This window comes from Bombina bombina, chromosome 1 (genome assembly GCF_027579735.1).
Source record: "Bombina bombina isolate aBomBom1 chromosome 1, aBomBom1.pri, whole genome shotgun sequence".
Classification (NCBI taxonomy): Eukaryota; Metazoa; Chordata; class Amphibia; order Anura; family Bombinatoridae; genus Bombina; species Bombina bombina.
The window spans coordinates 551,826,362-551,841,834 of record NC_069499.1 but is presented as its reverse complement, the minus strand read 5'-3'; the positions used below and the strand labels follow the sequence as shown (position 1 = coordinate 551,841,834).

The following is a 15,473-nucleotide window of genomic DNA, read 5'->3' as shown; positions in this document are numbered from 1 at the left end:
CAAAAGACTGTGAAGATGGAATGTCTACATTAAGGGATGCTATGAAAAATAGAAACCAGCTTAACACTAATCCTTTTTACATGATCTTTTGTTAGCATTATCAAAAATAAATGATAAAAAGGCAGTGGGTTCTGATAATATTCATCCAAGGGTTTTAAAAGAACTTCGATCAGTGCTAACTGTCCCATTAACTGATCTGTTTAATCAGATACTATTAACAGGAGCTGTCCCAGATGATTGGAGAATAGCAAATGTAATACCTCTTCATCAAAAGGGCAGCAGAGAAGAATCTGGTAACTACAGGCCAGTTAATTTAAAGGGACACTAAACCCAATTTTTTTTTTTCATGATTCAGAGAGCATGACATTTGACGCAACTTTCTAATTTACTCCTATTATCAATTTCTTTGTTCTCTTGCTATCTTTATTTTAAAAGCAGGAATGTAAATCTTAGCAGCCAGCCCATTTTAGGTTCAGCACCATGGATAGTGATTGGTTATTGGAGGCTTACATCTACCCATCAATAAGCAAGCATAACCCAGGTTCTCAACCAAAAATGGGCAGGCTCCTATGCATCACCTTCCTGCTTTTTAAATACATATAGCAAGAGAACGAATAAAAATTAATAGGAGTAAATTAGAAAGTTGCTTAAAATTGCATGCTCTATCTGAATCCTGAAACAAAAAAATTGGGTTCAGTGTCCCTTTAACTTCAGTAGTAGGGAAATTAAAGGAAAGCCTCTTAAAAGACAAACAATTTAGAGGACCAAATTCAGCATGGTTTTACTTCAGGGAGATCATGTCAGACTAATCTTATTGACTTCTTTGATTATTTAACAGAAGTATTAGACAAGGGAGGAGCAGTTGATGTAGCATATCTAGATTTCAGCAAAGCATTCAACACCGTCCCACACAATAAACTAATTCAAAAACTATCTCCTTGGTCTAGACTTTAAATTTAAAAAAAATTACTTGTCCAATGGACTAAAGTAGGAGCCCAATCTACTTGCCCCTCATGACAATCTACTTGTCCTGATAAACAAAATAGTTTCTTATTTTTAAACGACTAGGGCACCTAAAGAGAAGTACTGAATAAATTAGTTCATTTGTCCTCATCTGGGGAACACACGTGCCTAGGATTTCAATATATTTTTGAGGAATTCTGGGCCTAATACTTATTGTAAACTATTTCTCATTTATTTTAAAACAAAAATCTTAAAGGGGTCCTCAGGTTAGACAGGCGGCATACAATGTGCGCCTGCAATGAATGAGACACTTAGTGACAGTTGTGTATTTTGAAAATCACTGTCATGAGGAGGTTAAACAAAAAACTAACCCTTTACGGTGCAAAACAGATCTGCAGCTCATCTGCAGATAACCATAAGGGGTTAATTTTTATAGTAATTATTTTTGTTTGCGTTGTCCGTATGTATTTTGTATGTTCTATATTAGTGTTTGTGTGAGTGCAAATGAGATTTCTCTTTTTCTTTGTCTTTTTTTTTTTTTTCTGTGTAATGTCAGTATGAATGGTGTTTCTTGCAAATATACGGATTCACTCACAGATAAAACCACTTACAGATACCCACAATCACATTCCCTGGGGGTCCAGTGGAGTAGTAGTGGGGTGTTTTTTTTTTTGGGGGGGGGGTTGTTTTTTAATAAAGAAAAAAAAATCCTTTTGATTTTAATTTATTGTCCATTTGCAGTTCACTTTTTATTTAATATATTGCAGAACATTTAAAAAAATATTCCTACCCTGGTAGTCTAGTGGAGGAGCATTTGGTCTGCACCTCTGTCTGCTGCAGACCATTAATAGCACATTCTGGCTGGCTCTCGGTGATGTGAGCCAGTACATGCTGCACTCACTCACACAGAGCTGGAACCAGGAGGGGAGCGATTAGTATGGTCTGCAGCAGACAGGTGCAGACCAAATGCTCCCCTACTAGACTACCAGGGAGGGAATCTGCAGGATCTGCAATATATTAAATAAAAAGTAAACTTCTAGCATGCCCTAAGACTGCTTCCTGAGCTGCCCTGGAGAAGAAAACTATCATCGCGCCCTGAGACTGCTTCCTGAGCGCAGTGTAAGCAAACCATCAATGTGCCCTGAGACTGCTTCCTGAGTTCTGTATAAGTCAACGGTCCCTGATGCCTCCGCCCACTTGGAAATTTTCCGATATCCCAGTTGCCCTGTCCGGGGTTGTATGGAGGGGGCAGTCAGCATCCCCGGTTGTTAGGCTCTAGTATAGTATGTGACTCGCTGGCCGCACCTCAGGCTGCAGAATACTGGGATATGTAGATACCAGTTTCAGCCTAGCCACAGAGATTGTCTACACATAAATAAATTATATGGACGTAGTTCAGATTCACAAACTCGGTTCCTTGTGTCACGGATAGCACTGGGTTATGAAAATAATTTTGCCATAGGTACGGTGCACTGCTAGCCCGCAGCAGGGCTACAGGTGGGGAAAATCTACCGGCCCGGTGCTCAAAACTGCATGTCCCAGGCGTCGGGCGATATAAATTGTGCATCCCTGCAGCGAGTAAGGCTAGCGGAATGCTTGGATGCATTGGTAGAGGTATTTGCAGCAGAAATAGTAAGGTTCTTATGCCACTTTATAGATCATTAGTTAGGCCTCATCTTGGGTATTGTGTGCAGTTCTGTAGGCCATATCTTCAGAAGGATATTAACAAACTTGAATATGTCCAAAGGAGGGCTACCAAAATGGTACATGGTCTAAAAAATAAAACTTACCAGGATAGGCTCAATGACCTAAATATGTATAGCTTAGAGGAGAGAAGGGAAATAGGTGATATGATTGCAACTTTCAAGTATGTTAAAGGGCTTAGTAAAACTGAGGCTGTGGGTTTTTTTTTACATAAAATGGAAAATTCAAGAAGAAGGGGTCATGATCTCAAGCTGAAGGGTAGTAGATTCAGGAGTAATTTGAGGAAGCACTACTTTACAGAATGAGTGATTGATTTATGGAATAAACTTCCTCCAGATGTAGTAACGACAAACACTGTGGGGGACTTTAAAAATTCCTGGGACAAGCGTAAGGCTATCCTACGAACTAGATAAGTTTATACTGTTGGGTGATATCGGGCAGACTTGCTGGACCTATGGCTCTTATCTGCCGTCAATATCTGTTTCTATAAAAACATTACATCTTTTACAATAAATGCCATTTTATTACAACAGACTTCCTTTAAAGGGGCAGTAAACACCTTATTACAAGACATTTCTTTTGTGTAATAGGATAACAAATCAGTCAAGTCTTAAATGTTTTTGAAGCACATTAACATTATTTTTACTGCAGTTGTTGAGCAATGGCAAAACTCCACCTACTACTTGCCTTATTTGCAAGAGCCAATCTGGGCTTTCATCGGCAGAAGGCTAGCCATGGCTATAATAGTATAAAGTGCGTTGTTACTCGTGTCCCAGGTGTCCTGCTATGTAAGATCCACACCCCTGATACATGCTTCACATACTTGTTTTTGATAGCTGAATTAATGTGTAAACTATTCTGGATAGTCTATGGCTTGTAATTGTATCATTAATTTTTTATGTAAAAGTCATACTCTAAAGCAGGCTTGCTTCAGTCTGTCATTTTAAGATCAATAATCTTTTTAGTGCTTTAAAAGTCTGCATTTAAGCTTAAAAGTGTAAAGATGGATTGTTCTGTTGTAAAAGTCCTCTGCCTTGCTGTAGTATTTCTATTCAGCCAACTTCCGTTTTTCAATTAATATTTTAGTAACCATACCCGTAACTTTACTTTTCTGTATGGTTTGCATAACTAAATAATAATAAAGCTAAATAGATGCTAATGATATTGTGTCTTTTCAGGGCATCTTTTTTATGAATAATCAAAAGCAACAAAAGCCAACGCTATCTGGCCAGCGTTTTAAAACACGCAAAAGAGGTAAGTCTGGGGGTTCCATCTTTTCTTTCAATGCTAAAGGATAAATTAACATAGCAGATGAGGTTGAAAACAGACCAAAGTCCATCGAGTTCAACCTATACAAATCGAATATACTAAAAGCTCCAGTTGAGCTTAAATTATTCACACTAAAAGGTGACCCATTTAATACAAGCAATCATATCCATTAATTTTGTTTCTAGCCAGAAATGTATCCAAACAATTTTTGAATGTATCTAGGCGGGTATTTGCATTCACTACCTCCTTTGGTAATGAGTTCAACAATTTTATTGCTCTTACAGTGAGAAAACGTGTCCTCCAACCTTAAATTGTGACCTCTTGTCACAAACTATTTTCTTGGCATTAACAAAAGCAAATAAACTTTTTTTTTTTTTTTTTTTTTTTTTTTTTGAGTATACAACTTTTTCTTGATTTTAATTCTATTTAATTTGCTTTACCTCTTCCTTTGTTAAAAAGCATACCTAGATAGATTCTGGAGCACTACTCAATTGTGACTGCACATATTTGCTTCTCATTGGCTCACCTTATGTGGTCAGCCAGCTTTAACAAAGCATACCAAGAGAATTTTGATAATAGAAGTAAATTGGAAAGTTTTTAAAATTATGCTCTCTGAATCATGAAATTAATGGTTTAACGATGTGAGGATTCATCCTTTAAATTTCTAAGTAACTTTTCGGTCTAGAGAGTTTCCAAAACACTTCTCTTCTCTTTTTTTTTTAATTTTTTATTATATAATGTAAAATATTTTGGGTGATATGTATCAAAGGGACATGATACCCTTTAATGTGGTCCAGCATAGCTATAAAAAGCGAACTAGAAAATCATATGACCATTTCTATGTAAAAGACATTTCACCTCAAAATGGTCTCAGTAGCTACATTCCATTGTAAAGGAACTTTAAGCATCCAATCAGGGTGCTAGTCCTGGGACTTGCAATGGAGTGTGCATCTGGCATGTGCGGGGACAGTCTCTATTTCCCTCTTCAGTTTAAAGGACAGGAAACATTTTTCTTTTATTCAGATAGAACATGCAATTATAAACCACTTTCAAATTTACTTTTATCTAATTGGCTCAGTACTTTTGGTATCCCTTGCTGAAGGAGCAGTAATGCACTACTGGGAGCTAGCTAAAACAAGATGCATGTATGTGCATCCATCAATAAGCAGATTCTGAGCTTACCTAGGTGTAGTTTTCAACTAAGAACAAAACAAATTAGATAATAGAAATCAGTTGGATTGTTCCCCAAGGCAGGACATGCAGTGATCTGAGATGTCATCGCAGAAAATGCAACATGTTTGCAGATAGAAGTGGAGACATACAGGAACTGTTAGTGCTTTAACATCAGGCTGTTCTCTTCAAACAGTGCTGTGCTCTGGCTGCCCTTAAAGGGACATTCCAGCCAAAATTGGAATCCACATGGATGTATCAGTTTTGAATAGAAGCATTTTTGTAATATACATGTATTAGCAAAAATGCTTCTAATAAAATCTATAGCTATTTTAAAAGCGTATTTAAGTGTGCACCAGCATTTTAAACACATTACATGCTCAGAGAGCCTAAGGTGCTTGTACCATCTAATGACTACTCAATTTGTTGATTGCTGACAAGATACAAGCCTGGAGCTCTGAGCAGCTGCAGTATTTAAAATGCTTGTGCACTGAGAATATTTAGTTATGCTTCACATGCATATCCAGAGAAAAATGTTAAAGGGACACTCGAGTCAAAATTAAACTTTCATGTTTCAGATAGAGCATGCAATTTTAAACATTCCAATTTACTTCCATTATCAAAATGTGCACAGTCCTTCATTTCAAGTTCAAACTAAATGCTATTGTATTGTCTTATCATGCATCTGTTGATTATGAAAATCTATTGTATTTGTTGGCCCTTTAACACACAAAAAAAATGACTTTTACTAGAAGCATTTTTGCCAATATATGTATATTGCAAATATGTTTCTATTCAGAGTTAATTTTTTTTAATTTTTTTTTTGCCTGGAATGTAACTTTAACCCTTTTGGCTGCTAAGCCATTTCCCACCTGGGTGCTAAGCTGGTTTTTATTTATTTTAAAAAGATTACCTTTCCAACAGTGGGTCTTGGGGGTCTGTAGCTGCTTAGATGCCTGGGATACATGCTTCTAAGTAGCATGCCCCATCTCCCTATACTTGTCATACATTTTTAAATTTGCACGGTGACGTCATTGCGCGTGACGTCACCGTGCAAAACGTCAAGCCCTGGTGATGCCTGTAACTATACAGGCCAGATTGCTGGGGTGGGAGTAGATGTGAGCCCCAAGATTGCTCTCAAGATGGGTGAGTGCTAGCGATGGGTCTGAGCCGTCGTCAGCACCTGACGGACAATTTGCGATGGCTAAGAGCCGTCGTTGGCACTCAAGACGTTAAAGGACCAGTAAATACAGTAGATTTGCATAAACAAATGCACGATACCAAGACATTGCAATAGCACTTAATCTGAGCTTCAAATGAGTAGTAGATTTTTTTTCCTACAAATTTCAGTTATGTCTATTTCCACTCCCCATGTATCATGTGACAGCCATCAGCCAATCACAAATGCATACACGTACCATGTGACAGCCATCAGCCAATCACAAATCCATATACATATATTGTGTGAATTCTTGCACATGCTCGGTAGGAGCTTGTGACTCAAAGTGTAAATATAAAAAGATAAAATTGCTGCTGTATCTGAATCATGGAATTTTGACTCGAGTGTTCCTTTGTTTCTCTTCAATGCGTTCTTGTGAACAATGCATCTCTTAATACCTTTTTACCTTATGTGATGTTATACCAAGAGCAAAGGAAACAAATTTATTAGACATTTTTAAAACTTAATTTCTTTAATTCTCTTTGCAATGTAATTTTCAACTACTGCACTATATTAAAAAAACTTTAAAAATTGCTTTATTCTCCAGTTAATCAACACGCTGCAGCTGAGCTGGCGCTACAGTGTAACTGTCTAATTTAAAATTTAATTTCAAAATGATCTGTAGAAAAATGTCTTCCTGTAGGGGAAAAGTTATAAAATTGCATTCCCTATCTAAATCATGAAAAAAAAAAAGTTAATGTCACTTTAAGGAAGATCTTGATCTCAAGATTTCTGTGAGATCACTGCAAAGTGAAGTGTGAATTTAGTATCACTTTCAAGTGATTTAGCATATGGATATTATGTCCTTTTTCAAACTAATTTATTTTCATCCATTATAAGTAGCAAAAATGATTCTTTATAGGTGTATCCCAACATCCAACCATTTGGACTTTGCAGCAGTGCATACAAACATGTTACACGTTTGAATATATATGAATAACATCACTTAAGTTTTGTCTGTTTTTTTGCCATAGATGAAAAGGAGAGGTTTGACCCTACTCAATTTCAAGATTGCATTATTCAAGGCTTAAATGAAACTGGTAGCGATTTGGAAGCAGTAGCAAAATTTCTTGATGCTTCTGGAGCAAAGCTAGACTATCGCCGCTATGCAGAAACACTTTTTGATATCCTTGTGGCTGGTGGAATGTTGGGTAAGTTGGTTCATTTGATTTTTTTATTTTTTTTTTAGAAACAAAATAATTTAATTATGGTGTCAAGCATTTGTTCTAATGCTTCTATGTTAAGATTTGTCTACACTTCATCCATAACTAGTTTACATGCCATTAAAGACAATACATTTTAAGGATGAGCAAGGACACATCTGGCAACAGGTATGATCAGTTTGTGTGCAACCCAGACAGAAGATGTTAAGGTTAATAATGCCAAAAAATAGGAAAAGGAAATGGGAGAGTATAGAGGGGATATTAAGCACTCTTACACCTATCGCTTGTAATAAGCTGTAAAATTACAGCATGAAATATCTGCTAGCGAATAATAAATGTATATACTGGTATTAAAACCTATAATCATTACCCACACAAATATATTACCTAAAGGTACACCACAATTACTGCACTGCTGCCATCATGTCACCCCCCCTGTATTCCTGGCCGATATCAGGAACAGTCGGCTTCAGGTGTCAGGGGTAGCATGAGGCAACAGTTAATGCAGCAAAAATAATTATAAGTGGTATAAGTTGAGTAATAAAAGTAGTTTAAAAACAAGTTGAACTACCCAAACATGTTTCAGCTGTTACTCAACTTATACCACTTATAATTATTTTTGCTGCATTAACTGTTGCCTCATGCTACCCCTGACACCTGAAGCCGACGGTTCCTGATATCGGCCAGGAATACAGGGGGGTGACATGATAGCAGCAGTGCAGTAATTGTGGTGTACCTTTAGGTAATATATTTGTGTGGGTAATGATAGGTGATGTTTATCACCATAGTCATTAATTTTTAAATAAATTCCTTAATAAAGATTATAGGTTTTAATACCAGTATATACATTTTATTATTCGCTAGCAAATATTTCATGATGTAATTTTACAGCTTATTACAAGCGATAGGTGTAAGAGTGCTTAATATCCCCTCTATACTCTCCCATTTCCTTTTCCTATTTCTCTTGTTAAGTGTGTTCAGTCCACGGGTCATCCATTACTTATGGGATATATTCTCCTCCCCAACAGGAAGTTGCAAGAGGATCACCCAAGCAGAGCTGCTATATAGCTCCTCCCCTCACATGTCATATCCAGTCATTCTCTTGCAACCCTCAACAAAGGAGGAGGTCGCTGGAAGAGTTGGAGTTTTTACTTAATTATTCTTCAATCAAAAGTTTGTTATTTTAAATGGCACCGGAGTGTGCTGTTTTTTTCTATCTCAGGCAGTATTTGGAAGGAGAAACTGCCTGCGTTTTCTGTGATCTTAGCAGGCGTAACTAAGATCCACTGGCTGTTCTCGACATTCTGGGGAGTGGGGTAACTTCAGAACATGGGAATAGCATGCGGGGTCCACCGCAAATGAGGTATGTGCAGTACAATATTTTCTGGGAATGGAATTGACTAAGAAAATACTGCTGTTACCCGTATGATGTAAGTACAGCCTTAAATGCAGTAGTAGTGACTGGTATCAGGCTGATAAATGTATGCACAATAGTTATTTTCTAGGGACTAGAATTTGACTGTGAAAATACTGTTAATACTGAAATAATGCTTAAGCCTTATCTGCAGTGGTAGCGACTGGTTGCAGGCTTAGTAATAACTTTGCATGACATTTAGAGAAGTTTATTTTCAAAACGTTTACTGGCATGTTATTCGTTTTGTGAGGTACTTGGTGATAAATCCTTTGGGCATGAATTTTTTTCCACATGGCTAATGTATATTTCTACATAGAAACCGTTATATCAGGTCTCCCACTGTTGTAAATGAGCGGGAGGGGCCTCTTTTTAGCGCCTTGTTGCGCAGTTAAAATTCTAGCACAGTCTTCCTGCTTCTTCCTCCTTGATCCAGGACGTCTCTAGAGAGCTCAGGGGTCTTCAAAATTCGTTTTTTGAGGGAGGTAATCAGTCACAGCAGACCTGTGACAGTGTGTTAGACTGTGATAAAAACGTTTTATTTTATTTGATAACCGTTTTTTTGGGTACTGAGGGGTTAATCATCCGGTTGCTAATGGGTGCAATCCTCTGCTAATTAATACATTTAAAGAATTGTTGACTATAACTGAATTATTCTTTAGTTACTCAACTGTGTGTTTTAAAAAAGCGCTGCAGCTTTTTTTATATTGCTTGCAAACTTATTGAAAGTATTTTCCAAGCTTGCTAGTTTCATTGCTAGTCTGTTTAAACATGTCTGATACAGAGGAATCTGCTTGTTCATTATGTTTAAAAGCCGTTGTGGAGCCCAATAGAAATGTGTACCAATTGTATTGATGTTACTTTGAAAAATCAATCTGTACCGCTTAAAAAATTATCACCAGACAACGAGGGGACAGTTATGCCGTCTAACTCTCCTCACGTGTCAGTACCTTCGTTTACATGATATGGCTAATGTTATGAAAGAAGTGTTATACAATATGCCAGAGTTAAGAGGCAAGCGCGACAGCTCTGGGTTAAGGACAGAGCGCGCCGATGACACAAGAGCCATGTCTGATACTGCGTCACAATTTGCAGAACATGAGGACGGAGAGCTTCATTCTGTGGGTGACGGTTCTGATTCGGGGAGACCGGATTCAGAAACTTATAATTTTAAATTTAAGCTTGAACCTCCGTGTGTTGCTAGGGGAGGTGTTAGCGGCTCTGAATGATTGTGACACGGTGGCAATCCCAGAGAAATTATGTAGGCTGGATAAATACTACGCGGTGCCGGTGTGTACTGACGTTTTTTCCTATACCAAAGAGGCTTACAGAGATTATTAGTAAGCAGTGGGATAGACCCGGTGTGCCTTTTTCCCCTCCTCCGATATTTAGAAAAATGTTCCCTATAGACGCCACCACCAGAGACTTATGGCACACGGTCCCTAAGGTGGAGGGAGCAGTTTCTACTTTAGCCAAGCGTACCACTATCCCGGTGGAGGATAGCTGTGCTTTCTCAGATCCAATGGATAAAAAATTAGAGGGTTACCTTAAGAAAATGTTTATTCAACAAGGTTTTATATTACAGCCTCTTGCATGCATTGCGCCTGTCACTGCTGCAGCGGCATTCTGGTTTGAGTCTCTGGAAGAGGCGATTCGCACAGCACCATTGGATGAGTCTCTGAGCAAGATTAGAACCCTTAAGCTGGCTAATGCGTTTGTTTCTGATGCCGTAGTGCATTTAACCAAACTTAAGGCTAAAAATTCCGGATTCGCCATACAGGCGCGCAGAGCGCTTTGGCTTAAATCCTGGTCAGCAGATGTAACTTCTAAGTCTAAATTGCTAAACATTCCTTTCAAAGGGCAGAACTTATTCGGGCCCGGCTTGAAGGAAATTATTGCTGACATTACTGGAGGTAAGGGCCACACCCTTCCTCAGGACAGGGCCAAATCGAAGGCCAAACAGTCTAATTTTCGTGCCTTTCGTAATTTCAAGGCAGGAGCAGCATCAACTTCCTCCGCTCCAAAACAGGAAGGAACTACTGCTCGTTACAGACAGGGTTGGAAAAGCAACCAGTCATGGAACAAGGGCAAGCAGGCCAGAAAGCCTACTTCCGCCCCTAAGACAGCATGAAGTCAGGGCCCCCTTTCCGGAGACGGATCTAGTGGGGGGCAGACTCTCTCTCTTCAAGAGATGTACAGGATCCCTGGACGCTGGAGATTATATCTCAGGGATACCTTCTGGATTTCAAGACTTCTCCACAAGGGAGGTTTCATCTGTCAAGGTTATCAACAAACCTAGTAAAGAAAGAGGCATTTCTACAATGTGTACAAGACCTCTTAGTGATGGGAGTGATCCACCCAGTTCCGCAGACGGAACAGGGGCAAAGGTTTTATTCAAATCTGTTTGTGGTTCCCAAGAAATAGGGAACCTTCAGACCAATCTTGGATTTAAAAATCTTAAACAAATTCCTAAGGGTTCCATCGTTCAAGATGGAAACCATTCGAACCATCCTACCCATGATCCAAGAGGGTCAATATATGACCACAGTGGATTTAAAGGATGCCTACCTTCACATACCGATTCACAAAAATCATTATCGGTACCTAAGGTTTGCCTTTCTAGACAGGCATTACCAGTTTGTAGCGCTTCCCTTCGGATTGGCTACGGCCCCGAGAATTTTTACAAAGGTTCTGGGCTCTCTTCTGGCGGTACTAAGACCACGAGGCATAGCGGTGGCTCCGTACCTAGACGACATTCTGATTCAAGCGTCAAGTTTTCAAAATGCAAAGTCTCATACAGAGATAGTTCTAGCATTTCTGAGGTCGCATGGGTGGATAAGAGTTCTCTGTTACCACTCACTAGGGTCCCTTTTCTAGGGACTCTTATAGATTCTGTAGAGATGATTTACCTGACGGAGTCCAGGCTATCAAAACTTCTCAATGCTTGCCGTGTCCTTCACTCCATTCCAAGCCCATCGGTAGCTCAGTGCATGGAAGTGATAGGTTTAATGGTCGCGGCGATGGACATAGTGCCATTTGCGCGCCTACATCTCAGACCGCTGCAACTATGCATGCTAATTCAATGGAACGGGGATTACTCAGATCTGTCCCCTTTGCTAAATCTGGACCAGGAGACCAGAGATTCTCTTCTCTGGTGGTTATCACGGGTTCATCTGTCCAAAGGAATGTCCTTTCGCAGACCAGATTGGACGATTGTAACAACAGATGCCAGCCTACTAGGCTGGGGAGCAGTCTGGAACTCCCTGAAGGCTCAGGGATCGTGGACTCAGGAGGAGAATCTCCTCCCAATAAACATTCTAGAATTAAGGGCAATATTCAGTGCTCTTCTAGCTTGGCCTCAGTTGGCAACACTGAGGTTCATCAGATTTCAGTCGGACAACATCACGACTGTGGCTTACATCAATCATCAAGGGGGAACCAGGAGTTCCCTAGCGATATTGGAAGTCTCGAAGATAATTCGCTGGGCAGAGTCTCACTCTTGCCACCTGTCGGCGATCTACATCCCAGGCGTGGAGAACTGGGAGGCGGATTTTTTAAGTCGCCAGACTTTTCATCCGGGGGAGTGGGAACTTCACCCGGAGGTATTTGCCCAACTGATTCTTCGTTGGGGCAAACCGGATCTGGATCTCATGGCATCTCGCCAGAACGCCAAGCTTCCTTGTTACGGATCCAGGTCCAGGGACCCGGGAGCGGTGCTGGTAGATGCACTAGCAGCCCCTTGGGTTTTCAACATAGCTTATGTGTTTCCACCTTTTCCGTTGCTTCCTCGTCTGATTGCCAGGATCAAACAGGAGAGAGCATCTGTGATTCTGATAGCGCCTGCGTGGCCACGCAGGACCTGGTATGCAGACCTAGTGGACATGTCGTCCTGTCCACCATGGTCTCTACCCCTGAGGCAGGACCTTCTAATTCAGGGTCCTTTCAACCATCCAAACCTAATTTCTCTGAGGCTGACTGCTTGGAAATTCGGATTCGGTTATTGATACATTAATACAGGCTAGGAAACCTGTTACCAGAAAAATTTACCACAAGATATGGCGTAAATATTTATATTGGTGTGAATCCAAGAGTTACTCATGGAGTAAGGTTAGGATTCCTAGGATATTGTCTTTTCTACAAGAGGGTTTAGAAAAGGGCTTATCCGCTAGTTCACTAAAGGGACAGATTTCTGATCTGTCTATTCTTTTACACAAGCGTCTGGCAGAGAATCCAGACGTCCAGGCTTTTTGTCAGGCTTTGGCTAGGATTAAGCCTGTATTTAAAGCTGTTGCTCCTCCGTGGAGCTTAAACTTGGTTCTTAAAGTTCTTCAGGGTGTTCCGTTTGAACCCCTTCATTCCATTGATATTAAGCTTTTATCTTGGAAAGTTCTGTTTTTGATGGCTATTTCCTCGGCTCGAAGAGTCTCTGAGTTATCTGCCTTACATTGTGATTCTCCTTATCTGATCTTTCATTCAGACAAGGTAGTTCTGCGTACTAAACCTGGGTTTTTACCTAAGGTTGTTTCTAACAGGAATATCAATCAAGAGATTGTTGTTCCATCCTTATGTCCTAATCCTTCTTCAAAGAAGGAACGTCTTTTGCATAATTTAGACATGGTCCGTGCTCTGAAGTTCTACTTACAGGCAACTAAAGATTTTCGACAAACTTCTTCTCTGTTTGTTGTTTACTCTGGACAGAGGAGAGGTCAAAAGGCTTCGGCTACCTCTCTCTCTCTTTTTGGCTTCGTAGCATTATACGCTTAGCCTATGAGACTGCTGGACAGCAGCCTCCTGAAAGAATTACAGCTCATTCCACTAGAGCTGTGGCTTCCACCTGGGCCTTTAAGAATGAGGCCTCTGTTGAACAGATTTGCAAGGCTGCAACTTGGTCTTCACTTCATACTTTTTACAAATTTTACAAATTTGACACTTTTGCTTCTTCGGAGGCTGTTTTTGGGAGAGAGGTTCTACAGGCAGTGGTTCCTTCTGTTTAATGTTCCTGCCTTGTCCCTCCCATCATCCGTGTACTTTAGCTTTGGTATTGGTATCCCATAAGTAATGGATGACCCGTGGACTGAACACACTTAACAAGAGAAAACAATTTATGCTTACCTGATAAATTTATTTCTCTTGTAGTGTGTTCAGTCCACAGCCCGCCCTGTCTTTTTGAGGCAGGTTCTAAATTTTAAATTATAACTCCAGTCACCACTGCACCCTATAGTTTCTCCTTTCTCGTCTTGTTTCGGTCGAATGACTGGATATGACATGTGAGGGGAGGAGCTATATAGCAGCTCTGCTTGGGTGATCCTCTTGCAACTTCCTGTTGGGAAGGAGAATATATCCCATAAGTAATGGATGACCCGTGGACTGAACACACTACAAGAGAAATAAATTTATCAGGTAAGCATAAATTGTTTTTTTTTTTTTATACTAATTTAAAGGGGCAGCACCGAGGCTATACACATTACCCTCCTCTATCCTATCTTGACTCATTGATACTGTGCCTATATTTGACTTTAAAAAAAAAAAAAAAAAGGTTAATAATGCGCCAGAAAAGAACATTGAGGGGATAATGTCTTGTTCAGAATCGACTTGCACCAAAGTGATGACGTCCTGTTCTGGCATACACAAAATGGTACGTTCTAATAACAAAGGTAGGATTTCCCAACACAGTCCATAAAGGAAGGTTTGACAGAATACACTCCAGTAATGGGGCCTATTTGTTGGAAGGCACATTATTTATGGAGATATTACCTACGACCATAGAAGTGACAGGATCTCCAAGTGTCCAACTGCTCTTGCAAAAGGAATAGTGGTGGCAACATAAGACTGATGACTATTAGGAGTTAAAGGGACAGTCTACACCAGAATTTCTATTTAAAAAGATAGCTAATCCCTTTATTACCCATTCCCCAGTTTGCATAACCAACCGTTATATTAATATAATTTTTACCTCTGTGATTACCTTGTATCTAAGCCTCTGCAGTCTGCCCCCTTATCTCAGTGCTTTTGTCAGACATGCAGTTTAACCAATCAATGTAGACTCCTAAATAACTTCTTGGGAGTGAGCACTGTTATCTATATGACATGAACTAGTACTGTCTAACTGAAATTTTTTCAAAATGGTCTGAGCTAAGAGGCAGTTTTAAACGGTTTACAAAACAGTTTGAGCCTACCTAGGTTTAGCTTTTGAAAAATACCACCAATGGAACAAAGCAAATGTAATAAGTCAATTGGAAAGTTATTTAAAATGTCATGCCCTATCTGAATCATGAAAGTTTAATTTTGAGTAGACTGTCCCTTTTAACTGGGCACATCTGGTAAGATGACCAGAGGGGTGTATGTACAGCCACCATTATATGCTTTTAAACAAATGATACAAAGAGAATAAAGCAAATTAAATGGATATTAACTGTTTTGATTCAGACAGAACATACCATTTTAAAAAAGTTTCAAGTTTACTTCTATTATCAAATGTGCTTCTTTCCCATGATACTCTGTGCTGCAGAGATACCTAGGTAGGCATCTGGGGCACTACATGGCAGGAAATTGTGCTTCCATCTAATGCTCTGGC

The 15,473-nt window shown here is 39.6% G+C and overlaps 1 protein-coding gene across 1 annotated transcript in view; it reads left to right on the top strand.

Moving 5' to 3' along the window:
* The window catches only part of BZW1 (basic leucine zipper and W2 domains 1), an 88,950-nt gene that overhangs the window by 9,165 nt on the left and 64,312 nt on the right, over positions 1–15,473 (top strand). The window contains exons 2-3 of the mRNA XM_053698716.1: positions 3,846–3,921; positions 7,300–7,476. Coding sequence (XP_053554691.1) covers positions 3,858–3,921; positions 7,300–7,476 — 241 coding nt within the window. The 5' untranslated portion in view covers positions 3,846–3,857. The remainder of the gene's footprint in view (positions 1–3,845; positions 3,922–7,299; positions 7,477–15,473) is intronic.